The sequence below is a fragment of the Emys orbicularis genome, chromosome 13, assembly GCF_028017835.1.
Source record: "Emys orbicularis isolate rEmyOrb1 chromosome 13, rEmyOrb1.hap1, whole genome shotgun sequence".
In the NCBI taxonomy this organism is placed as follows: Eukaryota; Metazoa; Chordata; order Testudines; family Emydidae; genus Emys; species Emys orbicularis.
Window position 1 is genome coordinate 28,412,345 of NC_088695.1, and position 26,221 is coordinate 28,438,565.

General features: G+C 53.4%; 1 protein-coding gene across 1 annotated transcript in view; it reads left to right on the forward strand.

Annotated features, from left to right (window-relative positions):
* The window catches only part of USP43 (ubiquitin specific peptidase 43), a 177,669-nt gene that overhangs the window by 42,179 nt on the left and 109,269 nt on the right, over positions 1 to 26,221 (forward strand). The window contains exon 3 of the mRNA XM_065415820.1: positions 25,707 to 25,801. Coding sequence (XP_065271892.1) covers positions 25,707 to 25,801 — 95 coding nt within the window. The remainder of the gene's footprint in view (positions 1 to 25,706; positions 25,802 to 26,221) is intronic.

Sequence of the window (26,221 nt, forward strand, 5' to 3'; positions counted from 1 at the left end):
TGCTGCAGAGGAAGGCGAAAAACCTCCAGGGCCTCTGCCAATCTGCCCTGGAGGAAAATTCCTTCCCGACCCCAAATATGGCGATCAGTTAAACCCTGAGCATGTGGGCAAGTCTCACCAGCCAGCACCCAGGAAAGAATTCTCTGTAGTAACTCAGATCGCACCCCATCACAGACCATTGGGCATATTTACCTGCTAATAATCAAAGCTCAATTAATTGCCAAAATTAGGCTATCCCATCATACCTTCCCCTCCATAAACTTATCAAGCTTAGTCTTGAAGCCAGATATGTCTTTTGCCCCCACTACTCCCCTTGGAAGGCAAACAGTGGTTGCAACCAGCAGCCAGTCTCGGGGATCCATTAACTTCCTCGCAGAAATGAGCTGAAACCAGAGTCTCTGCCCTGAAATTTCAGGGCTGGGAGGAGCGGCTCACATTGGAATCACAGGACCTAAAACCCACTTACCCTAGAGCTTTGGTCCCAGTTTGGATGCAGAAGGATCAGGGACCTATATATTAAGTATTTTCAAGGCCATTAATAACTAAGGAGGATGTTAGACAACATCTACTAGGGATAAACCTTTTGAAAGCGGCAGGCCCAGCACCCAAGAGTCCTAAAAGAGTTGGCTGAGGAGATCGCTGACTCGGTGATGTTAATTTCTATAAGTCTTTGAATACCAGGGAAATTGCAGAAGACTGGAAGAGTGCTAATGTTTAGCCAATATTCAAAAAGGGCAAGTAGGAGGATTATAGGCTGGTTAGCCTGACATCAGTAATTGGCAAAATAATGGAAATACTGATAAGGGGATTCAGCTGATAAAGAATGAATGGCTAGGAATACAATGAATGCCAGTCAACATGGTCTTATGGGAAATAGATCTTGACAGACAAACCTGATTTCATTCTTTGAGGAGATTGCAAGTTTGGTTGATAAATGTAACTGGGTAGATGTGAAATACTTAGACATTAGTGAGGCATTTGACTTAGTACAGCACAGTATTCTAGGGTGACCAGATGTCCTGATTTTATAGGGACAGTCCCAATTTTGGGGTCTTTTTCTTATATAGGCTCCTATTACCCCCCACCCCCGTCCTGATTTTTCACATTTGCTGTCTGGTCACCCTACAATATTATTTAAAAAAATAGCACTATACATTATCAATACAGCACGTGTTAAATGGATTAAGAACTGGCTAACTGATAGATCACAAAAAGTGTAGTTGTCATTGGGGATGTTTCTAGTGGGGTTCTGCAGGGATCAGCAGAAGACCCAACATTACTCAAGATTTTCATAAATGACCTGGAAATAAGTATAAAATCGCTGCGGATACAATCTCTTTAACTGAGCAGAGAAAGGCAGAACAAGAACCAAAGGCTGGAGACTGAAGCCAGACACGTTCCGATGCGAAAATCTTGTGCAATTGTTTACAAGCTGAAGGATTAACCATTGGAACCAAGTGCCAAGGGAAGTGGTGGATGCTGTCTCTTGATGCCTTCCAGGAAGAGATGTGTTAGTCAGACCCAACTCACTGGGCTCAATACAGGGGTAACTGGTTGAAATCTAATGGGCTGGAGATCAGAATTCAGACCCCTTCTGGCCTTATTTTTGAGGACTCTGGGGGGATGTGGCTGGAACCTTGTGAGAACAGCAGCTCCCAGGAGATTTCCAATGCTCGGCATCTTGCTGATCTCAATGAGATTTCTGCCGTCGGGGGTCAAAATCTGGTGGGAACAGCTCACAGGATCTCGGCGTTGTTTAATCCAGAGACTGGCTGGCCTGGCACATCCCAGCCTGACCCTCAGCTGGATTGAAACCCTCACATTGCTTCCTGGGCCCAGCGGGGCAGTTAGCTTAGGGATGTGTTTCCTGGGGCAGAGAGGCAAATTCTAGCCAGGAAGATCAGTCAGAATCCAGCCCAGTGGTGCCTTATGAAATCAGGACACTCTCCAGCTTGGTTTATGTCCCCGAGTCCTTCTGCACTGCACTGATCCCTCTTTCCAGGCGCCATTCTCCGGGGGGAGCCCGTTCATCCTATTGGACTTGCCCCCCCCCCCCCCATGCTTGAGGTACACTCACATTCTGTCCCTGTTCACTGCTTTCAACCTAAAAATGCTCTCTCGTTAGGACATCGCTAGCTCTTTAATGTCCCAATGCCCATTAGCGCCCAGGGGGTTGCACCAGGGATGAGTTTGGCCCTGGTTGTATCTCAGTACACTCCTTGCTTGTCACCCAGGGGTCTCTTCAGCCATAGGCAGGGGACGGCACCCATCTCAGGTACAGGTGCCAACCGGGGATGGCGTTCCCAGCGGGCAGCTGTGCTGCTCATGCACTGGTTGGCTGTGGGGTAGGGGACACCACTGGCTGGTTAGTTGCTCAGGATTTTGTGGCCTTTTTCCTATTTAGCCACGTGTCAAGTGAGGCCGTGTCAATGTCTGTGGCTGTTGCTAGCCAACTGACAGCTCCAGGACCTGCATCGGAATGAGAAGCCGCCGGGAACTCAAAGCAGACTTTAGCCAGGCATCTGTGGCATGAGCCGTCCTGGATGTCACTCGTGCGCTGTGTCCTAGATGCTCTGACTGGTGCTGCTGGCGGCGAGACATCTGGGCCGTTATTGTCACATCTTAGCTCTGAGCCCAGGGGAAAGAAATGCACCCTTCATGTTAAAACAGCTCCAGCCTGTTTCCTCCGCAAGAGAGCAGCTCTCCCCGGGTAGGGAGCAGCAGCACGAGGCAGAGATGCTGCTAGCAGTGCCGAAGAGCGCAGTCTGCTTCTGAGCTGGCCTGCCCAGAGCTGCACTTTAAAACCCATTCCCCCCAAGGCTGCTTACATCTTTAATGTAGCTGAGGTGCTGTGTGTGTGCTCTCCCTCTTCCTGTGCCTCTCTCCCCCGACAGCTGTCTCTCAAAATCAGACAGTTACTGCAAAGACAGCTCACAGTAATACTGGGTGAGTTACTGTTGCTGTGAATTTTGTCCAGAGGAGTGGCCGAAAAGCAGATGATGTTGCAACTATAAAATCATGATGGCCATGGAGAAAGTAAATAAGGAAGTGTTATTTATTCCTTCTCATAACACAAGAACTAGGGGTCACCCAATGCAATTAACAGGCAGCAGGTTTAAAACAAGCACAAAGGAAGTATTTCTTCACACAACACACAGTCAACCTGTGGAACTGCCAGAGGATGTTGTGAAGGCCAAGACTATAACAGGGTTCAAAAAAGAACTAGATAAGTTCTTGGAGGATAGGTCCGTCGATGGCTGTTAGCCAGGATGGGCAGGGATGGTGTTCCTAACCTCTGTTTGCCAGAAGCTGGGAATTAGCGACAGGGGGTGGATCACCTTGTTCTGTTCATTCCTTCTGGGGCACCTGGCACTGGCCACTGTCAGAAGACAGGATACTGGGCTAGGTGGGCCTTTGGTCTGACCCAGTGTGGCCACTCTTATGTTTTTATATTAAGTATTTACACTCTATTTCTGACCTCTCCAGCCGAGAGTCCTTTACTGTTTCCAGTAACCTGAGACACTGTTTCTCCTGTGAGGTCACTGGATGGAGACCAGGATGATATTAGCAGGACGCTGCTCCTAATTTGGAGTTTGAGACAGGTTGTCTCACATGGGAACATGGGAAACCTACAGACCCATGTGCCCATCTAGTCCAGCCTCCATCATCAGCCAGCAACAGATACTTCAGAGAAAGATGCAAGAGCCCCCACAGTAGGCAGTTATGGAATAACCTGCCCACAAGCACAATTCCCTCCTGCCCCCAATAGTCAGAGAATGACTAAAGCCCTGAAGCAGGAGGGCTTAAATCCCTTCCAAATAGCTCATTTATTTTAGTATTGCCTATTGCCCTGCTGGATACTCTTGTTATCATTGTCTAATTCCTTTCTCGGTCTTGCCTGAGCAATATCTGTCAGTGACTTCTGCTGGCTAATTGTCAGTTGCGTGAAAAAGCGTTTTCTTGAATCTGTTTTAAGTTCCCCACCTTTCAATTTCACTGACTTTCCCCTTGTTCTTGGATTCCGACACAGGCTGATGTCTAGGCTTGGCAGAATTTGATTTATTTTTATTATTATTTCAACTGATAATATCAAGGTTTATTTTAAAGCATTTTTTCCTATTTTTATTCATTTAAATTTTCACAGTTGTGGGAATAATGGTGGTGGGGGGGGTGTCAGATAATGACAGTAAATGTTGAGATTCAAAAATAAAGCTTTGTAAATGATTAAAACAGAAATTATTAACATCACGTGTCCACACATACAGAGTAAATATCCTGCAATCAACAAATTGTACCTCTTTTCACTATTCATTCGCTATCCTTTTGTAACAAGCCTAATTCAAAAGTCTAAATCATTGAAATTTGACTCTAATACGTTCTCACGCAGGATTTTGCTTACATTGTCTGTAAATTTTGATGATTACCCTGGAAATGCTTTTTCGCTGGTTTGTGTGTGTCCGGTGAAATTGATGTTGTTTACTGACGTTTACCAATAAAAATCGAATCCTTCCAAACCTAGTGATACCCTCCCTGGGCCTCTAGCCCTTCTAATCTTCCGGAGCTGAAGTGCTCTTGGTTTGTTACAGGTGTGCTTGGAGGTGACTGATCATTTCCGCTATCCAGTATATTTCACCTTTTTATCTGGCTTTTTGTCCTTGCATAGTGATTCCTGTGTTGGTTCCTTTACACAGCTGTTGAAAGTGCTCTTGCCCAGTATTACCTCTCAGAACTGCTAAATCATGTTACTTTTTCATTGGTTTAAATTCTTTCTAAACATGCCCTTAGGAGCTGTAACAGCTGCCTTCCTAGTTTGGAGTAGATTTCCCTCCCGCACGTATAATTTATCAATATTAGACACCCCCTATCATAGTATCTGAGCCCCTCACAGTCAGAAGCTATTTATCCTCCCCCTCCTGTGAGGCAGGGGCAGGGCTGTTCTCCTCCTTGTACAGATAGGGATCTGAGGCACAGAGAGACTAAGTGACTTGCCCAAGGTCACACAGGAAGTCTGTGGCAGAGCATAGAATTAGAATCATAGAATATCAGGGTTGGAAGGGACCTCAGGAGGTCATCTAGTCCAACCCCCTGCTCAAAGCAGGACCAATTCCCAACTAAATCATCCCAGCCAGGGCTTTGTCAAGCCTGACCTTAAAAACCTCCAAGGAAAGAGATTCCACCACCTCCCTAGGTAACCCATTCCAGTGCTTCACCACCCTCCCAGTGAAAAAGTTTTTCCTAATATCCAACCTAAACCTCCCCAACTGCAACTTGAGACCATTACTCCTTGTTCCGTCAACAGGTACCACTGAGAACAGTCTAGATCCATCCTCTTTGGATGGATATTTGAAAGCAGCTATCAAATCCCCCCTCATTCTTCTCTTCTGCAGACTAAACAATCCCAGTTCCCTCAGCCTCTCCTCATAAGTCATGTGTTCCAACCCCCTAATCATTTTTGTTGCCCTCTGCTGGACTCTTTCCAATTTTCCCACATCCTTCTTATAGTGTGGGGCCCAAAACTGGACACAGTACTCCAGATGAGGCCTCACCAATGCCGAATAGATGGGAATGATCACGTCCCTCGATTTGCTGGCAATGCCCCTACTTATACAGCCCAAAATGCCGTTAGCCTTCTTGGCAACAAGGGCACACTGTTGACTTATATCCAGCTTCTCGTCCACTGTAACCCCTAGGTCCTTTTCTGCAGAACTGCTTCCTAGCCATTCGGTCCCTAGTCTGTAACAGTGCATGGGATTCTTCCATCCTAAGTGCAGGACTCTGCACTTGTCCTTGTTGAACCTCATCAGGTTTCTTTTGGCCCAATCCTCTAATTTGTCTAGGTCCCTCTGTATCCTATCCCTACCCTCCAGCGTATCTACCACTCCTCCCAGTTTAGTGTCATCTGCAAACTTGCTGAGAGTGCAGTCCACGCCATCCTCCAGATCATTAATGAAGATATTGAACAAAACTGGCCCCAGGACCGACCCTTGGGGCACTCTGCTTGAAACCGGCTGCCAACTAGACATGGAGCCGTTGATCACTACCCGTTGAGCCCGACGATCTAGCCAGCGCTCTATCCACCTTATAGTCCATTCATCCAGCCCATACTTCTTTAACTTGCTGGCAAGAATACTGTGGGAGACTGTATCAAAAGCTTTGCTAAAGTCAAGGAATAACACATCCACTGCTTTCCCCTCATCCACAGAGTCAGTTATCTCCTCATAGAAGGCAATTAGGTTAGTCAGGCATGACTTGCCCTTGGTGAATCCATGCTGACTGTTCCTAATCACTTTCCTCTCCTCTAAGTGCTTCAGAATTGATTCCTTGAGGACCTGCTCCATGATTTTTCCAGGGACTGAGGTGAGGCTTACTGGCCTGTCCTTCCTGAACAGTTTATATCCATCCATGACAGTACTCCAGTCATGTGAGTTATCCCACCAACTCTCTGTTATTCCAGGGCCTCTATTGAAGCTAGGTCTCTAGTCCCAGGGCAGTGGTCTAACCACTGGACTGTCCTTCCTTTCTGATAATTTCTCTCTAAGCAGTGCCCCTCCGGTGGGTGTGGGCAGGGGGTTAGGAGGTCTGGGATTCCTATTCTCTGGGTTAGGAAACACACTCATCATTTTATTTTTGTGTTCTTAATACAATCTTTCTTAAACCATCTCTGCTTGGCTCTCTTTTCCTTTTTTATTGGGTTCTCTTTAGTTCCACTGATGTCCTACTTAGAGTCCTTGGCAGCTGTGTTAAAAATGCCATTTAACTTTCCAAGCACTAGATTTATGCCACCGGATGTAAGACAGTGATTTTTTATTCAAGAAAGCATTGCTCATATTTTCTATCCATGGGCTTTTCAGGATTTGGTCGTATTTTTCTTTCTGTCCCCTGGGTCCCTATAAATCTGACAGGAGGTTTAGGGAGATTTGGGGAAGTATAATTTTTCACTACCCCTTGTTTTGATTTATTCATACATGGAACAATTTGCTTGTGACCTGACAGCTGTGATTGAGATTTTACTATTAAGTGCATCAATGTCTCTGCTAAGGAACGCGGCTACTGCTTGCAACCAAATGTGTCTCTGCCTGTAGAGTTACCTCTTACTTTCTCATTCGGGCTGCACAGGCTCAGGTTGTTACACACAGTCACTCCTCTCTTGCTATTTGTTCTAGCAGCATTATTGTGATTAGTGCCCTGTTTTAATACACGGGCACAGGAAAGGGCTCATTATCCAGCCTGCTCTGTTGTTTCTATGGCACTTGCCATTATCTACAATTGAACAAAGTGCCGTAAGCCCATTTCATTGGGTCTCTTCACATGTTTAACTTTAAACCCATGCTGAAGTGCTTTGCTGAATCGGGGCCATCGTCAGGTTTTCAGTTTATTGCATCCCAGTAATTTCCATAGCAAAGGTGCCTGCTTTACAAGGAAGACTTCATCCCCGCACCTGCCAGCCCTGCAAACTCAGCCTGGCATCTGAGAGTCAAGCTGGGTGTAGTGTTTAGGAATCGGGGAGTATCCTTTTAAAGAGTGTGTTAGCCCTCCAGTGGTGCTCACAGTGTTGTGCGTTCAGAACCCTGCAGGTGCAGCGGTGTGGCTATGTAACGGGGCCTCGTGTGTTGTGTACAGTTAGTAAACCCCGTTATTCTGCCTCTGCTGCGCCCGTGGGGTTCCTCCATATTATGTTTGCATAAAAAGCAAATGACACAACACGGGGCTCCTTCCTCAACCTGCATCACCGACTGTAAGAAATTCAGCCATCTTGCTCAGGAGTCTCTGAGTGCTTCAATTTGTCTGCCCAGGTGTAACTGATCTGAACGGGGGACTGGAGTTTCAAAGGAGCTCCGCTCCCATTTAAGCAGTGTAGTAAAGTGGTCATGGAGGGGTTAACTGGGCTACTCAGAGTATTATGGGTTGGAACCATGCTCCACCCTCCCTTACTCCCTGTTTAGGCAGTGGGAGTTTCTAGTTCTCTCCCCTCTGTGATGCAGTTAATAAAGCAGCGAGTTCCCAGCCTGCAGTCTGGTGAGCAGACAGGTTTTTGTTGCACCTTTTACAAAAAGCAGGTTCTTCTCAGTATGCTCAACACTCAGCGGTTTCTAGTCTGGCCTGGTTTTTGCTACACTTGACCTTGTTTCTCTCAGTTGCTCCCATGGGTGCCGTTCTAATGATGGGTGCCCTGGGTTTGAGCAGCAGCTGGCATTGTAGTTCTTGAGTCATTTAACCCTGCTCAGAGCGGGTTGACAGGATGCATTGGTTCAACTGCTACCAGCTTTGTCGCCAGTTCTTGTGATTTTCTCACGAGTCTCACGACATCTGGTGTGTTTCTTAAAGTCCCAGCTCCTGGAGGTTGTTGGAGTATATTTCTCAGCTTGCATTAGAAAAAAGAGAGAGAGAGAGTTTCTAGCACAAATAATTGTGAAGAAAAGCTTGAAAATCTGGAAGGGGAGTGAAAAAAAGCTTGAAATATATATTTTGTTTAAAAACGTTGTGATTTTTAAGCCAATGTGGGGATTGTTGTGGCCTCATGGATGATTTGGGAACAGCTGGGGTTGGCGATGCTGTGCCAGTGGCCTCCAGGGCTTTGCATACGCTGGCGCTCCAGCCACTGTGTCTAGCATCATCAGCGCAGCACTGGGGGTAGCCATGGTGGGCAATCTGCAGGGAGAAAGGCTAGTGAGGAGGAGGCCTTTGTAGGCATTGCTGACGCCGCACAAGATGGGACAGATTCCGGCTCCTTCTCCCTTGGCCAGGCTGGCTCTGCAGGGCTAGACGTGCCCTTGCCACTGAAATGGGCAGAAATCTCACTCTGATGTTCCGTTGGGCGGGGGGACGGTATTTTTACACCCTCACTTTTTGCAAATAAGCAGCCCTTTAAGGATGTTCCCCAGTGCTTTTAAGAAGGCCCTTTCAGAGTAGGTGACCGATTCATTCTTGAGCAAACAAGGGGCATGCATGGGGCGCAGCAGAGAGGGCCACGCGCCTCCCCCCCGTGTATCCTTTCCTACTAGAAAGGGGTGTAAATCTGATCTCTCTGCTTTGCACCTTGCCTGAATGATTGCACACACATACACCTGTGCATACGTGCACACGCGTGCACACACACACACACACACACACACACACACACGGAAGAAATAGCTCCTGGGGGCTCCCAAGGCAGTGAGCCGGCAGGGTGCGGGAATAGCTTGAATTATGTAATATGATCACATCTCGCCTTGTTCCTTTGAGCACGATCCTGTAGCTGTCGTGTTTTGTTCTCTCCAGAGATTCCAGACACGGAGAGCCCCTGGCTCGTGCTGAGCCCTCCCTTTGCCCAACAGCGGGAGATAAAGCTGCTGATACAATGATGTGCCTTTGAGTTTCCAGTTTTAATTAGTGTACACGGTTCCCTGGGGTGAAGCTGGGTCTGGATGCATATTGCAAAGAGGTTTCTGCATTCATGGGAGCGTGGCACATGGTGCCACATCTAGGGCCAAACCCTGAGAAGGGCTCAGCTCCTGCAGCTTCATGAAGGCAGCACCTGTCAGGGTTTAGCATTGCCTGTGCTTTCCCAGGCGTCTCTGGGTGTTTGGTGGTAGGCGGCTGGCTGAATGGCTCTCCCTTCTGGGAACGCTTGGCTGGCCCCGTCCCACAGCCTTCGTTTGTGGGGAGGTCCTGTTGGTGACTTAAGGATGGAGAGGATTCTCCCACACTCTGCTCAGCAGCATCTGGGTCTCAGCCTTTTCAAGGCTCGTTGGGCTGGGGACTAGTTAGCCCACCCTGCCACGGCCTGTCGCTTGGCCATTCTCCTCCCCACCTGGCTGAATCCTCTCCCTGCTCGTTATTGTCAGTTTCATAAGGCCGGAAAGGACCATTAGCTCATCTGGGCTGGCTTCCTGCTGGGCACGGGCCCTAACATTCCTCCCTGACACCCCTCCGCTGAGCCCGGCGAATTTAGTTTAACTGGAGCATCGTGATCCTCAGGAAACGAAACTGGTGTGTGCTGCAGCAGAGACCACGGTGTGTCGATGCCTGAGGGTCCTGCAAGGGCAGGGAACTGATCAGGTCAGGTGTGCCCCAGTAATCCTGGCAGGGGCAGGAGCACCCCAAGCTGAAGGTAAAAGCAGAAAAATCTGGCTGGGAGCAAGACTCACCATCTGGCTGGCTCTCTTCCTCCAGTGATCTCTCCCACCCCCAGGAGGAAGCTGGGCTGGTCCCCAGACAGGCAGACCCCCAGTATCCTGGCCTTGGAGGACCCGCAGAAGCCAGGGATGGCCACCCCGAGGGCCTGTGTCTCTGCACTGGGTTCTGACCCTTGCAGCCTCCTCTGGCTCCCTGGCAGCTGGCTCGTGGAGCAGGGCCTGTGCCCCTCTAGGGCTGGGGAATTCACCTGTCGGGGAGGAAGTGGGCTGGTGAATGCTGATGGGGCTACTAAAGACCCAGTGGTTTGGGAAGGAGAGAGAATTAGCACCTCTACCCCACGGAGTCCCCACAGTAGGAGGCCGGGTCGGGGTGATGGTGCCCCTGCCCAGAGCTGTCAGGTCTAGTCCCTGTTGCCCACCAAGGCAGGCCAATATCCTGCCTGCCCATTACCAATAGAGAGCAGGCTCCTGACAGTTTCTCTGCCTCTGGCTCTGTGTGGACGCTAAGAGCCCGGTTCCGGTGGGAGTCACACCCCTGTGAATCAGGAGGGACTCCGTTCCTGCCAGTGCAGTGACGCTCCATTTACACAGGTGGCACCGAGAGCAGAAGTGGCACTTGGCCTTTAACCTTCTGGGGAGCAGGATTCTCCCCACTAGGAATTTCTCCCCTGGGTCTGTTAGGGGCCTGCCACTTTCCCCCAGGGCTTGGATTGCTTCTGTGTGCTGGCTGCTGCAAGAATGAGGAGAGGAAGCAAGTGCAGTGGGTGTGTCGTGGAAGGGATGGGCTAGAGACTCAAGGCCAGGGTGGGGCTGCAGGTGATCTGGGCACTGTGCCCAGTTTTGCCAGGGTGACTTTGAACCTTTCAGTAGCAGCTGGAGAGCATGGTGAGGGCTTTGCGTAGCAGAGGCTAGAGAAGGGCAAGGTGTTCGCAGGCTCAGGTGCAGCTGGAAGGATACAAGCCCTCTTATCTCCCTCGGGGCTGTAGCTCCTGCCTCCTTCTCCTAGCGCGGATTCCTGGGCTTCCCTAGCAGGCTGTTCCACCCCCCTGGACCGTCTCTTGGCTCGTCTCCTTTCCAGCTCCTCTGCTGGCTGCATGTGCTCGGAGCCGGGCAGCGGCGGATGACTTTCCCCGGAGAGCGTCTCACAGCCTTGCACCTCTCCCTTGTTTGGAACATTTCCACTTGCAGAGCTTTGGAAGCCTGGCTCGTGGGTCATTTCATGCTGCACGGCTGTCTGAGTGCAGTGCCAGACACCTGCGCTGTTTGCTGGAGGGCTTTGTCTCTATCTCACTGCCGGGAGCCATGGCGGTCCCACAACAGCAACGATTTAGTGGCTGCAGAGCACTAGAATGAGCCGAGTGCCTCTCTTCTGGGTATTTTTAAACAAGCTGCGCAGAATTTGGTGCCATTGTCAAGATGCCCTGGGCTTGTTTGGAATCTGCCGCTATCCTTTGGGGCGTTAGCTGCAGTCATGGTCTCTGGGGTGCTTTTATGTTTGCAAAGCTGGACTCACTGCTGCTCCTTTGTGCTCTGTGCTCTTGGGCAAGTTGGGCCTGAGCGCAAGAAATGCTGCCTCCCCTCCCATTGGCTACCGGGGGGACCCTGCCTCCCTGCTCATTCCTGGTCCCTCTGTAAATTGCTCACCGGGCAAGCGCATGTGTAGTGTTAGCTTCATTCAGCCCAGTAATGGTATGTCCACCCGGCACACTAAGCCGGGCTCGGACTCAGGTTTGAGCTCAAGCCCCGTCCATCCACACACACATCAGTCTGACTCGCGTCAACGAGCACTGACTCACCGGCGCGGCGCTTCCTGCTGGTTGTCCAGGGAATTAGCTTTTTCAGCTCTGGAGTGCCCTCTGCCAGCTGATGCCTCACCTGCCGTTGGCCCCCGTGTCTGTCCCGGACCCCGGTGCCCTTGTATACCAGGCTTCTGCCCCCAGCAGTCACCCCTCCGTCTCTGGGTCTCCCCTCCCCAGGGAGCCCCCAACCCCCTATCCCCATCTTGCCTCAGTGGCTACTGCCAGTCATCATCTAGCCCCCGCTCCCTGGGGCAGACGGCAGTCTGTAAACCACTCATCACTGGCGAGGGGGGTTGGACCAGCTGCCTTTGCCTATCTGTGGGCTGCCCCTCTGCAGCCCCAGTACCCTTTAAAGCCCTTTTGGCAAGGCCTGCAGCCTGGGGTTTTACTGGGCTGGAGCTCCCCAGCTCTCTCTGCCCTTCCCCAGCACTGCTCCCCCTCAGGTACCCTCCTCAGCTTCCCAGGCAGCCAGGTCCTTCTCGCTCAGAAAGCTAGAGAGAGAATCTGTCTTTCCATCTGGCCCACCGCCCCCTTATAAGGGCCTGCTGGGCCCTGATTGCACGGGCTACAGCTGTGGCTGCTTTCCCAATCAGCCCAGCTTTTCCCCTGCCACAGCCCTTTCCCAGGGCTGTTTTAAGCCCTTTAGGGCAGGAGCGGGGTGACCATCCCGCTACAGGACCCCAGAGCTAGAACCCTGCTAGGGGCGTGGGTCAGAGCCCGAGTCCTGCTGGGACTCAGGTCCAAGCCCTGTCATTCTGCAGTGAGGACACTGCTCAAGTAGGTCTGCGTAGTGCAGTGTGGACGCATTAACATGGCTGGGAGACCTGGGTCCAGTGATTGTAAGCCCAGGTTTACAGTACAGTGCGGAAGCCATGTCCACGAGCCCACATCCCACAGAGCCGGGTTTACAGTGCAGTGTAGACATACTCTGTGTTTTGTCCTGTATCATCCGGCTCTCGGGGTTCCTTCTCCCCCTCTCAACTGCTTTGGTCCATTTCTCTCCGGAGGAGGCAAGGAGGAAGAGCTAGCACCCCTTGGGTACCAGCAAGTGCCCTGGGCCCTAGTGTGGACACCAAGCACTGAGGGGGGCAGTGGAGCTCCCCTCTCCATCCTTAGCCTCTCTACTAAGGTGCCACACTTGAGGGCGGTCTCTGGGGTGGGGACATCTCTCCACTCACAGCTGGACTGAGGCAGCGGGTCATTTCACACAGGGGCCAGCACGCCGCTTTTTGCTGGGACTGGCTTCAGTCTGATTCAGGCCAGTGGGTGGGAGGCTCCAGATGCAGTCGTCCCTCCCCCCCCACCTCCCGAGGTGGCTAGTGCCCATGTGCAGACAGCTCTGACCCAGCAGGGGAGATGGCTAGTGAGGTCCTGTTGAGGACAAGCAGGGCAGGGTCTCATGGCGAGATCACTAGGTGTTGGGGAGATGCTGGGCTACTGAATCATTTTGTTACACGTCCTGCCTAGGAGGGCTGGGCAGGGAGTGAGGGGGGGCATGCCGATGCTGAGGCTGGAGAAAGCGTGCCAGGCCAGTAGCACAGGTGTCCTTCACCACACGTGCCAGCTCTCGGGTCTGCACGAGGAGCAGGGCTGTGCCTCTGGGAAGCTGCTGGGGATCCCAGACTCCTTGGAGGTCCCTTTTAGAAGCTCCTTGAAGATGAGACAAGCTCCTCCAGCCTCCAGGAGAGAGATTTCTTCTCTGGGCGTGGCCAGTTACACCGTTAACCCATGCAAGTGCCTTTCCAACGGGAGTGGCAAAGCCCCATGGCCTGAGATGCTTACAGCTGGACGGGACAATGGGGCCTGTGCTGCTCTAGGCAGCTGGGCTGGATGGCTCACTGGGGCTTTTCCACCTGTCACATCTGTGATTCATTTCCCACTCCCCCAAGCAGTGGAGAGCCTCCCCTGTGGTGGGGAGCAGGAAGCGGGCTGCCCGCAGGGTGTTGACTCCTTACTTCCAGCAGCCAAACTGCATTCAGAGATGCTGGAGATGCACAAAGCAGTGATCTGGTGACACTTCTCCATGGTAGCACTTGCAGCGGGTGCCTGAGGGAACGTCTGCAATGGCCAGTGGGGGGGAGGTGGTTGGGGCAATGGCCGGTAGAGCGGGGCGGTGTCTCTATGACAGACTCCCTGGTAACATGTGCATTGCACCCTGCCAGAACGCCTGCATAAGGAGCCTGACCAGGTGCTGCTGGGGGGTCGTCCCAGTGCCACCCTTGCCGGGGCTTTCCCAGTGCGGCCCAGCTGAGATGCTTTCCCTAGTAAACCCCGACCACCTCCTTTCACACATGTCCCCCATGTCCCCACCGGCCTCCTGAGGCGACACTACAGCTGTGACTCTCCATCCCTGTCCCTCGTGTTTCCCACACAGACTTAGCCTCTCACAGTGACAGGTGCCCGCCCCAGGAATCTACTCCCTGTGGTGTGCGGAAGGAGCTGCTCAGAGCTGTCTCTCTCTCCCTCACACACACAATTAGCCTTGGTCAGCCTGATCAGCCTTGGGGGCCTCGACTATGTCTTTTGGACTCTATGTGGAGGTGCCGATGGTACATAAGTGGGTTGCTTTTCAGAGGGTTGAGCAGGTAGCGCCCACTGAAGTTAGGGCTCTCTCCTGCTCCCGGCCCCCCGCCGATGCACTACATTGCTGAGTGGTTGAAGAGAAAATTAATTGGCACTTATCTCACGTTGCGAGCTCCCGGCTGGTGAAAGCACAGCGCGAGCTTTGAACTCCCCGTCTGGGGCTGCAGCCCAGGAGAGCTGTGCTCCCTGAATTGCTGGTGGAGACGGGACTGGAGGCAAAGCTCTGAAGCTTCTTTAAAGCAAGAACGCTGGGAGGGGAGGATGAGGTGGGAGGAGTGGAGGGGACCGGAGGGTAGTACCGTAGGGTCTCAGAGCCCTCCTGCACTGTGCCAGCATCCTGCCAGCTCCCCTAAGCAGGCCTAGGTCAGTGCTGCAGTGGTGGTAGTGACTCTTCCCTCTGAGTTGGTCCAGGAGCACCTGTGCAAAACACTGCCCGACCAGCAGGGGAGGCCGGTGGCTCCGCAAGGTGCATGGTGGTGGTGACCTGGGCCCAGAGAGCACGGCTGCGTTTGGGTGTGTGTGTGCTGCCGCCGCTGTAACACAGCCCTGGTTGGGGGAAAGCTGAGACCTGCAGCTGTGTCAGATGCATCCTCGAAAGACCTCATCATTCATCCCCTTTAAATACCCAGCTTGTTCGAGACAGCGGAGCAGTGAGGCAGATGGCAGAAGTCATTAGTCCTCTGCTTCTATCTTACTTGGCCAGATTGTGCTGTCCTCTGGTCCCTTGGCACCCCCTTGCCTCCCGGAGAGCTCTCTGCGTAAGCTCCAGTAATAGAAATCTGGGGGGGGGAGGAGGGGGTGTCTTCGAACTTTGCTGTATATTTCAGTGGCATGTTTAATCATGTGAGGGGAGCCAGGAAACTCGGCCCGTTTTTTTTCGTGTATAAGTAAACCTGCGGAAAGAGGGCAAAGGAAATGGAGAGACATCGCAGCATGTGGCGATGAAACTGCCATGCAGGGCGAAGCGGGGTCAGAGGCTGTTGAATGAAGGGCTGCTGGCCCTTGGGGCTGGTGTTCGGAGGATTGGAATGTGGACAGTCGTTTGATGGAACAGGCTGAACTTAGTACGAATAAGTTGCTAAAGGCCACTTCAGTGAGGCAACGTTGCCCAGTTGGCAGAGCACAAGGCGAAGACTCAGGACACCTGTGGTTTTTTTCACAGCTCTGCCACCAACCTGTTGTGTGACCTTTGGCAAGTCTCTTTCCGTGTGCACCTCGCACCTTTGGTCTGTCTAGTCAGCTCTTCGGGGCAGGGTTGTCTGTCACACTGTATCTGTGGAGCCCCCAGCACCATGAGATCCCCCATCCCAGTGGGACCTCTCAGGAGGTGGGGGAGTTGAAGCTCCCCGTGACTGGGGGGCAGAGGGATAGGAGGGGAACTGCTGGAGCTCTGGGGGGGGGGGGGAGGGGCAGTCAGTTCTAGGCTGGAAAGAGACTTCCTGACCATTCATACTACTGTTCCAATGGCACTTCCTCTGTGGCTAGTACCCTGTGCTTTCCCCACCGCCCCCGCCAGCGGTTGGTGCCCTGTGCACCTCCCTGCCCTGTCCTCTCCCTGCCCCATGTGGCTGATGCACGGTCTCTTCCCCCTCCCCAAGGCTGGGTGTCTGCGCCCGGGACCTGCGGAGGCTCAAAGGTGGGATCAGGCTGGGCCAGTGAGTCTGACCTGCACCTCGTCAGCTGGCCCGGGCCGCGTCAGCTGCTCCAGCTCCTCCTTCGGGTCCTGCTCTCACCTCTGCGAGATATTGTGGGGGGCAGAAACATAGATCTGGGGGGGAGCTAGCACCCCTCAATTCCAACGCCCCTGCCTCTAGATGCTACAGTAACACAAATAGCAACTGAAGGTGTTAGACCCGAACACTTGCCTGGCTGTGAGAGGGTCGCCCTTCAGTGATCTGACCTGAATTTCCCCTCCACGTCTCGGTTGCTGCAGCCGTGTAACGCTAATGCTCTGACCTTTTCTCTGAGGAGCTCCAAGCACCTAATGTGCACTCGCTAACACTCCTCTCAGTACCTGGGGGGGCGGCAGTGAGGGATGTGGAGAGGTCTTGTCATCCACTACCCCAATGCAGCTGCCCCTGGGGTGGAGCCCAGCTGCTGTTTAATGGCCTCATGCCAGGACCGGTCAGGACCGGAAGTGAAGAATGCTGCATCCATTTTTGCAGCATGTCATTGGCCAGATTGGGATTTCCCCAGAGCCCGGGAGTTCATCGCTTCGCTCTTACGCAGAGCGCTGGGGGATCTTCTGTGATCGCAAGGGGCCACGTCTCATCCCAAACCCTCTCCAGCAGCACAGTGCCTCGGTGGGAGGCTGATTCCCGGGGCCGTGCCCTCTGGGGTTCCATGCTCCAACTGACCCAGCATGGCTTGGCAAGAGCTAATGGGACCTCAGCACAGGGTGGGATGCACAGACCAGAGAAACCTGCCCTGCTGACTGTGATGCCCTGCCCTACTGAATGATGAAATGGGGCTCGGAGGGGCTGTGATGGGAGAGGACAGAGCTCCCTGGCGGGGAGCTGTAGCTGACTGTCATCCGTTGTGGATCAGCGCAGGAGGGTGGGAATAGTGGGTTCAATTTACTGGGTTCAGAACTCCCTTGAAGTCCATGCAGGCGGCCAGGTAGAAGCGCCCTAAGCCTGGGCCCTGAGCCTCCCACCTGGCAGCATGGGAAAAACCTGCTCCTCTCCCCGACCAGGCCTGCTCCATCTTCCTACTCCTCCGTGGGATGGCTGATGTTTTACGGACTGGGGAGGACGGACTCCCAGCAAATCCTGGGCGTGGCGCATGGAGCTCCTGTCACCGCAGCCTGACTGCAACGTCGGCAGTGGTGGTGTAGCCGTGTCGGACCCAGGCGATTAGAGAGACAAGGTGGGTGAGGTAATCGCTTTTATTGGACCAACTCCTGCTGGTGAGACGCACTTCGGGGCAATGCTGAGCTGCCCTTGAACCCCCTGAAGCAGAGCTGTGTGTGGCTCGAAAGCGTGTCTCTCTCCAGCAGGAGTTGGTCCAATAAAGGTATTTATTACCTCGCCCGCCTTCTGTGGAACATGTCAGCCGTCCCTGGCCGTCACGGCGCAGCTCTCCAGCTCCAGCCGGGGCAGGGTCTTCAGAGGGAGCCTTTGCCTCCGAGGATCCCCCCACATGCCCCAATGTTGTGTGTCAGGGGAACAGCCCAGAGACCCCAGAGGGGCTGGGCCATACCCTGGGAGCAAAGGAGGAAGGGTGGCCTTGTGGTAGAGATTCAGGACGGGCAGTCAGGAGACCTGGGCTCCATTCCTGTCTTCGCCGTAGATTTGCTCTGCTCCCTTGTGCTTCTCCCAGTACCCCTGGGGTTGTGGAGCTTGGGGAAGCCCTGATGTGTCTGGGGTCCCTGCCCAGTGAATTCCTGAACAGGCTGGCCCCGTTGGGCTGGCCGATAGCCCTAGCGATTACTGGTTCATACTCAACCTGCCACTGACCCGGCCCCAGTTTCTGACTCTCTGGGCAAGCAGGGCTGGATAGGCGTATGGAGGGGAGGGGAGTGTGCTGTATAATGCACTGCAGCGAGACCCTGCTGGCTGACGAAGGAGGGGGTGGATGGGCTCCAAAGGACCAGTCCCTGCCCCTCTCCAGGGCTCAGGCTTATGGCCCCTGTAAGGAAGGTCCAGCTACAGACGAACAGAAAAACAACTCCATGCTCAGCCTTGGGAAACTCCACAGGCCCCACGTGCAGCCGTACGATCATGGGCAGCTTGCAGACAGCTGTGTCTGCAGCACGGCTTGGGCAGGCCAGTCTCCCCAGTTATAGCAACCTGGAGAACCAGCTACTCCTCTTCCCAGGAGCCTCTTGTGCTCCTCCCACCCCCTGAGGAAGTCTCTGCTTCCTTTGCAGGGTCCCCCCTTGGGAGGTGGAGCTGCCTGTCCCTCCCCCCGGCATGCCAAGGATCCCTGGTTGGCAGCTCTTCGGGCCACAGCCTGCTCTTTTCTACCTAGTGAAGAGTTTAACTTCTTCCTGGGTCATCCCCCCCAACCCCCCATTGCAGGCCCCCCTACAGTGGCTGGCTGGAGTGAGATGAAGTCCCTGCTTGACACCCCCTCAAGGAACACAGTGTTAAGAAAAGGAGCTGTGGCTTTAGCTCAGGTGCGTATGTGTGAGGTGCTCAGAAACAGGCCGTGGGGGAGAGGGGTCAGTATAAGCCGCTGGATGGACAGGCAGATAAAAATGGGATGGTGGCCCAAAAATGGTCTGCAGAAAGGCCTGGCTCCCCTTCCAACTCTGACAACGGCCTCTCCCTGCCGCCCCGTGTCTGAGCGGCTGCACGGGGAGCCGTGCCCAGAACGCAGCCTGTCTGTCACTGCCCGCACCTGGGTGCTCGCCGGTCACCTCGGCTGCCCTTCCCAGCTGTCAGTGTGTGGCTTTGTACAGCGATGTTTGCAGGCCTGGCCCTCCAGCTGGGGGAGACGTTAGCGCCTCCTTCGGGGTGCTGTTAACGAGAGCAGGTGACGCAGCGGGTTGCTAGGCCTAGGTGACAGACTGGAGTCGCTGCTGGGTATCAGGCATCGCCCCAGAGCCGCTGCTGCTGCTCTCTGACAGCCCCCCAGCCTTCCTGAGAGCAGCCAGCTCTGTCAGTGCCATGCTGTCTTCATCCGGAGGGGCCCTTTCCTCCCTCCTACACGCAGCCCAGGTCCAGACGGCTCATCCGGAAATGTTCCTCAGCAGCAAATTTCTTGATGGGATGGCAACACATCAAGAGCTTGATCTGCTGTGTCGAGCTGCTATTGACCCCAGTTAGACTGCAGGGGCTCAGCATCCCTACAGCAAGTCGCTCGCCCCCTTTGTGCCTCAGTCTCCCCAACTGTAAAGTGGGGACAAGGATACTGACCTCCTTTGTAAAGCGCTTTGAAGTCTGTGGATGAAAGCGCTGTATCCAAGCTAGGTGCTTCTTCTTATTTTATTACTCTCATTAAGAATATGTATTGAATACCATAGCAAATACAATCTTTATAGGTGCTGTATGTGTGGACAGCAAGACAGTGGTGTGGATATGAGGGATGGATAGATAGAGATTGATAGAATGAATGAACAGAGCACCATCTGAATACACACACCTACATATTCCCCACAGTAACCCCCCATGTAGACGTGCTTACCCTAAACATACCCCTTCCTCAGATAGACACCAGACATCCCCAGCCCACCCGCACTGACCTCCTCACACACAGAGATAAATGCCCAGCTGTAACAAACACATGCCGGCGTCTTTGTGTTTGCCTGCAATGTGCCCAAATTGCCTCCCCCTGTGTAATTAACTGAAATTACTGATATTGTCAGAGTAGTTATTATTTAGAGAATACACTGTAATCAGGGAAGCCTAATATAACTCCTTCCCGTGGTAACCGACTCCCTGCTCCCCCAACCCCAGCTCTCATGTATGACCCATTGTCCCAGACGTGACTCAATCCTGCTCTATTTTAAAGGTCCCTTTGTTTTGTTCTGGGCTGGGGCGGGAGGGAAACTGCAGGGGGTTCCCGGAAATAACCTCCATGCTTCTGATAGCGATACCTTAGCTGTGATATCTACAGACCTACCAAGAGACAAGGGCAGAAACACAGGGACCAGCACTGTGCAGCTGTCTGCCTGCAAGGAGAAGGACAAACAGACCCAAATGGACAGACATCGCCATTCTTAGGAGAAGAAAGATCAAACCATAGGACCACAGGCATCGCCAGGCTGGATCAGGGCCGGGACACCGGATCCCACCTCCAACAGCTCCTGCTTCAGAGGAAGGTGTCAAAACCACACAAATGGGGAATAACCTTCTCCCCACATAGGTCATGTTAGCAGCAAAGAAGGAGAGCGCTCCCCCCAGAGACCCAATGTGGAGCCTGTGTCCCCAGCTCCCTTTTGATCGTAATGGGGGCAAGGCGCATGGGAGATCGTGTCCTGATGGAGCAAACGTTCCCTGATGTGCCGTTTCCCCAGAGGGAGCTCCGCCCCGCCCCGCCGAGCCATCAGGCTGCCAGCGTGGGGGATTCTAATGGACACTTCTCTTCCCGCCATCAGTTCCCGCCATCTGTTCCAGCCTCATCACTGAAGCAAAAAGCCCGTCGCTGGCAGTCTGAAAAGTGACTGGGGTGGCCGGGCAGGTCTGGATCTGGGCTGGCAGGTGTCTCCTCCACTTCAATCACAAGTCAGGAGGGTGGCACGGAAGGAGGGAGGGAGGGTGCTGTTTCCAAGCCAAGTTCACGCCAGGCTTCCTGTCCCTAGTGTGGTAGCCGTGGAAGCGACGGGAGCTGGCTGAGCTCAGACGTCCCCATCCTTCACATCTCCTTCTCCAGGGATTGTGGGCACCAGTGTGGCGCAGCGTGAATCCCGTTCCTGCTTGCTGCAACGGAGCCTGGTTCAGTTACACAAGAATGGAATGGAGGGCAGCAGCTGCTTAGTGGTGGCCCTGCAGGGGGCGCTCTTCTAGCTGGTGTCCCTGAGCATCCTGGGGCATGGGGCTGGAGCATTCTGGGTGGGATGCCCTGGGGTGAGAATCGAGCCTACAAATTGACTCTGATTGTGAGTTCCGTTGTACAGAGTTCATGAATAACCTGTAATAACATGGAGCTGGAAAGTAGGTCAGGTTGTTTTCAATAATGAATGTTATAAACAGGTGCAGGAGAACCAGACAGAGATAAATTAGTCCAAACAAAAAAGGCCACGCTGCTGTGATTCAAGGACTATGCTGAAATCCGGCTTGGGAAAGACAGAGGATGTGGGACCGGAAATTAGTGAATCAAAATTTGTGTGTGGGAAATTAGGGCTAATTGGTGGACAAAAGAACGAGGGGATGGGCTATTCCACCCGCCGCTCCTTTTGTGGGTCCTTAAACAAAGAGACTTCGGGGGGCAATACAGGAAGAACAGACACAGACTACTGGAGTGAGCTTCACTGCCAACCCCGCTGTCTCCTGGGCCCCGGACCTTCATCGTCCTGATCCCGAGAGATGTCCTGACCAGACCGAGCCAGAGGGAGGGGCTCAAACAACACTGCTGCTCCTACCAGCTTCAGCTGAATCCAAACCACCACTTGGGATGAAACAGGATCAGACTGTAACAACAGCAGCAGCTCCAATCCATCTCAACAAACTTCTCCCCTTTTCCCCAGAAGGACAGCGATTACCATCCTGCATAGGCGCCGACTCCGTGGGTGCTCCAGGACTAAAGCACCCATGGCAAAAAAAATAGTGGGTGCTCAGCACTCACCCACTGATCAGCTGTTCGGTGGTAGGTGGGAGGCTGAGGGAGTGGGCGGAGTGGGGGTGGGAAGAGGTGGAGCGAGGGTGGGGCACGCTCGGGGGAAGAGGTGGAGCTGGGGGGAAGATGCGGGGTGGGGGCTTGGTCTTGGGGGAGGGGACAAGGCAGGGGCGGGGCCTCGGAGTGGAGTGGGAGTGGAGCACCCACCCGAAAAGAAGAAAGTCGGCGTCTGTGCCATCCTGGCTCCCATCTAGGAGACTGTCAAACAAGGGGGGTTTCCTTCTGAAACGCTCACCAGCTAAGGGAGAGGGAAGAAGGAGTGCTGTTGAAATGCAAGCCTGACTTAATACTTGACATTCCAAAGGCTTTCACTGTCTTCCCTTCTTTTCTTTATCTTCAATACAAAGTTCAAAGGATGGTTAATGGTGCGTTTGCCATGGTGCCAAGGAAGCTGAGGTCTCTATACCAAACCCCGCATGTTGTAGAACACTGTTTAATGTTGGACAGCGACTGGGTTATGTTAACACCATTAGCTCCTATGTTCCATCTAAATTCCTGCAGTAGCCTCCTGCTGGTGTTTCTAAGGTACCCTATTGCCAGCCGCGGGCAGGGCTCAGCCCTTCCTCAGTGTCAGTCTCCCCCTGGAGTTTGGTAGCTAGTGCTGGTCTGGGTGAGGCTGCTGGCTGGAGCACTGCCGGTTGTGTTGTAGACAGAGCTGCTGGCTATCTGTCCAGCGGGGCAGTGAGAAGATTTTGGAAGGAGCTCCAATCTGTGGTCAATTTCTTTCAATTCCTTTTGCAGATAGAGAACCAAGAGCTGGCGCTCAGTGAGGCTTAACTCAGCCAACTGACAGACCTTTCTCTTCTTCTTTTCTCCCAGAAGCTGACAGGGCAGGTACTGCCCCTAATTCCAGTGACTTTGTCAATTGCACCCTTGTTGGGGTGATTTGGTGATTTGGATCTTCCTCTGTTTTGTTGCAATAACCTGCACTCCTAGTTTTTTTTTAATCATACAGCTGACGCGGTCTAACTAGTCCCAGGTTCCAGCCGATGAGCCCAGGAAGCTGGGGCCAGTTAAATTAATTGTATCCAGGGGGCCCCAGTGCTAAAATTCTGACGAATTACCGCCCCCTTCCCTCCCCCAGAGTGGTACTAGCTGCAGTTACTTTGATGCAGAGGCTGTAAATACAGAAGCAGTTGCCTTAGGACCTGCTCTAGGAATTTTGTACAGGACCAGTGAGAGAGATTTATTTATCACGTCTTCAGATGAAGTTGCAATCTGCTCTCCTTGCCTGGGTGTTACAATTGGGAGCCACAATGAAGGACCTGCGAATCTCCCTGGCAGGAAGTGTCGAGGAATTTGACTTTCCGGTTGTTGCAGTGTTGGGGTGCAAGGTGAAAAGTGCCACTGTTAGGAAGGGATCGTGTCCCCCTTCCTGCTGCTATTCCTTCAGGGCAGCCACACTCCCAAAACTTGCACTGCTCAGGATATCGTAACTGAGCTAGCATGAGCGAGGGGTTCTAATAGGGAACTGGGGGGTCAGAGCTCCTGGGTTCTGTCTCCAGATCTGTCAGTGACTCAATGTCTGTGACTATGAGCCAGTCACACTAATTGCTCTGTGCCTCAGTGTACCCCTCTGTAAAACTGGGGTGATTATATTTGCTGGGGTGCTGTAAAGCACTCTGACATCTGTATATAGTAGGCATCAGGGAAGTGCAAGGATGTATTTATTTATTTTGATGTCCTTGCTCGTGAAGCCCTGCTGTCACACTTACCTTGGAGACATGCACCCCAGGTGTGTTTTTAGTTATTGTTCGGTTTCTGATCACTTACATGAGGTTAATTCACACCTAGCACCATTTTCCGCTTGTACTTGCTGCACACACAGCAGCCCTCATGCACACACGTGCACATACAGCAACCCTCGTGTACACACATACACAGACTCGTGCACACACAGCAACCCTCGTGCACACACATACACACACAGAAACCCTTGTGCACACTCATGCACACACTGCAACCCTCATGAACACACACACACACACACTTATGGGGGCACAGCAACCCTTGTGCACTCATACACACGTTCCCCAAACTCACTAACTCTCTTCCCCCCCCCCCCCAACCCAGCTCTCTGGAGGGGCGTTTGAAAGCTGACAGCTGCTTGCCAGCGAGCATCACGTCCAGCAGGTGCCCAGGGAGTTGCAAGCCGCTGGTCCCCGTGTAGCTTTGCTATGTGGTAAGGGGGCTGAGCCTGCTCTGTGCCTGCCTGGCTGGTGGGTTTCTCCTGGTTGGATCCTGTGTGCATTTTGCATTGCTGTCCCAGAGCCGCGGTGCTGCTGCTCTCCAATATCCGATCTCTCCTCTGCTCTCCACTGAACCATCTGATCTCACTGCCCTTGTTTGCTTTCCCTGTGAGGGGAGATGGGAGTGCTCCTAATAACTGCAAGCAGGCTGTGTGGGTTCAGCAAGCAGCCACCCTATTGTCAGCGCTGATCGCTCGCTCCTTGCAGAGATGCAGAGATTTTAAGGCCAGAAGGGAACTTTAGATCATCTAGTCCGACCTCCTGTACAGCCAGCACAGGCTCTTAAATTCCCCCCACTTAGCCCTGTGCCGAGGCCAAGAGCTTGTGTTCGACTAATGCAGCTTCCAGAAAAGCCTCCAGCCCTGATCTGAAGACAGCAAGAGATGGAGAATCCACCACTTCCCTTGGGAGTTTGTTCCAATGGTTAATCACCCGCCGTGGTAAAAAATTACTCCTAATTTCCAGTTTGAATTTGTCGGACTTCAGCTTCCAGCCATTGGTGGTTCTGCCTTTTTCTGCTAGATTAAAGAGCCCGTTAGTAGGTGTGTTTTCTCCCCAGGAAGGTCCTTAGACACTGTAAACAAGCCACCTCTCAGCTTCTCTTTGAGAAGCTAAACAGATTGCTCTGTAAGGCTCTTGCCTCAGCCCTTGAATCATTTTCCTGCCTTTCTTTTGCCCCCTCTCCAATTATTCAACATCCCTTTAAAAATGTGGAACCCAGAGTTGGGCGCGGTGTCCAGTGTTGGTCTCCCCAATGCTGTATCTGGCGGTGAAATTGCTCCCTCCTCCTATTCAGTGCTCCCCTGTCTGTACAGCCGGTATTTACCCATCAGGGCCTGTGGCTGCTTTGAGGGCTGCTGGGGCTGAGGGCTGGGAAGAGGGACCGGGCTAGCTGAGGGCCTCTCCAGGCCGGAAAGACAAGGGTGACTCTCCTCAGAGTAACTCTGCCAGACTGCCTGGGAGGGGAAAAGCCAAAGAGCCTCAAGGGGGAAGGACAGTCAGTGCAGCGATGCGGGGCCGATGAGGACACGTCAGATCTGAGCTACTTTTAGGGCTCCCATCGCTGTGGTATCCAGGGGGTGTATTGATCCTCACAATTCACTGCGAGGCAGGGCCGGGCGACCGTCCCCATCATACAGATGGGAACGGAGGCCCAGAGAGGCCAGGGACTTGCTGTTGATAATACCCAGTGCCAGCAGCTTCCCTGCCTCATCCCCACCCTGGAGCTCTCCTCTCCAGCCTGGTTCCATCTCCTTCCCCCACTCGTCCAGCCTCCACCCCCTGCTCCCACCTTCTGCCCCATTACCCAGACTTTGTGCCCCCCCATGCCCACGGGGAAGCAGATGTCTTGCTTCCCTCCCCGCTCTGGTCTGGCAGGGCTGCAGTCAGTGTGCTAAGGCCCTGGGGAGAGCCGTGGCCCATGCCCCACTGTAGTGACCCCTGTGGCTGTCCAGGGCTGGTGGAGCTGGGGTCCCACCCAGCTTTCCTCCCTGCACCCTGAGCTGTGGAGAAGCAGGGGTAGAGACGGGGGTGGAGGGGAAGATCTCCATCAGGAGGAATTGCTGACAGCCCCCGCTGAGGGCAGTGGGGTGTGGTGGGGGCAGGGGTGCCACTGGGGGGAGTCGGGTGATTTTCAGCTGCCGTCCCATGTTTCCATAACCCCGTTTGTCTCTCTGCAGCCCCAGCCCAGTCTCGACGAGAGCTGTGGTTCTGGCAGCGCCCAGCCTCCCAGCAGACAGAGCTTCGTGCAGAACCACTTCCAAGCACAGTACAGGTAAGGGGGGTGGGGGACACGTCTGCCCCGGACAAACCTTCCTGTCCCATCCCTGCACTGCATCGGCCCCACCTCGGTGTCAGGCTGAGCTGGGAGTGGGGCGGGGGGAGCTGGGAGGTGACGGGCTGGGATCCAGACACTTCCATGCTCCCTGCTGCACAGAAAAGGGATGTGGCACCTGTCCTTGCAGGACCCAGGCCATGTCGGCTGCCTGCCAGCTGCGTGGCACCTCCAGCGACATCATGCTGGGCATCAAAGATAAATACGCGGGGGATGAGGGTGAAGCTCCTTGGGAGCCGAACAGAAATAGTTTATGGCTTTAGCTCTCTAGGAATAAAATCTGCAGCTGTAGGGAGAGGCCGGCCTGGCTGCCGCGTGGAGTGACTCTCCTGCTCGCCTCTGTGCTGGTGCAAAGTGGGA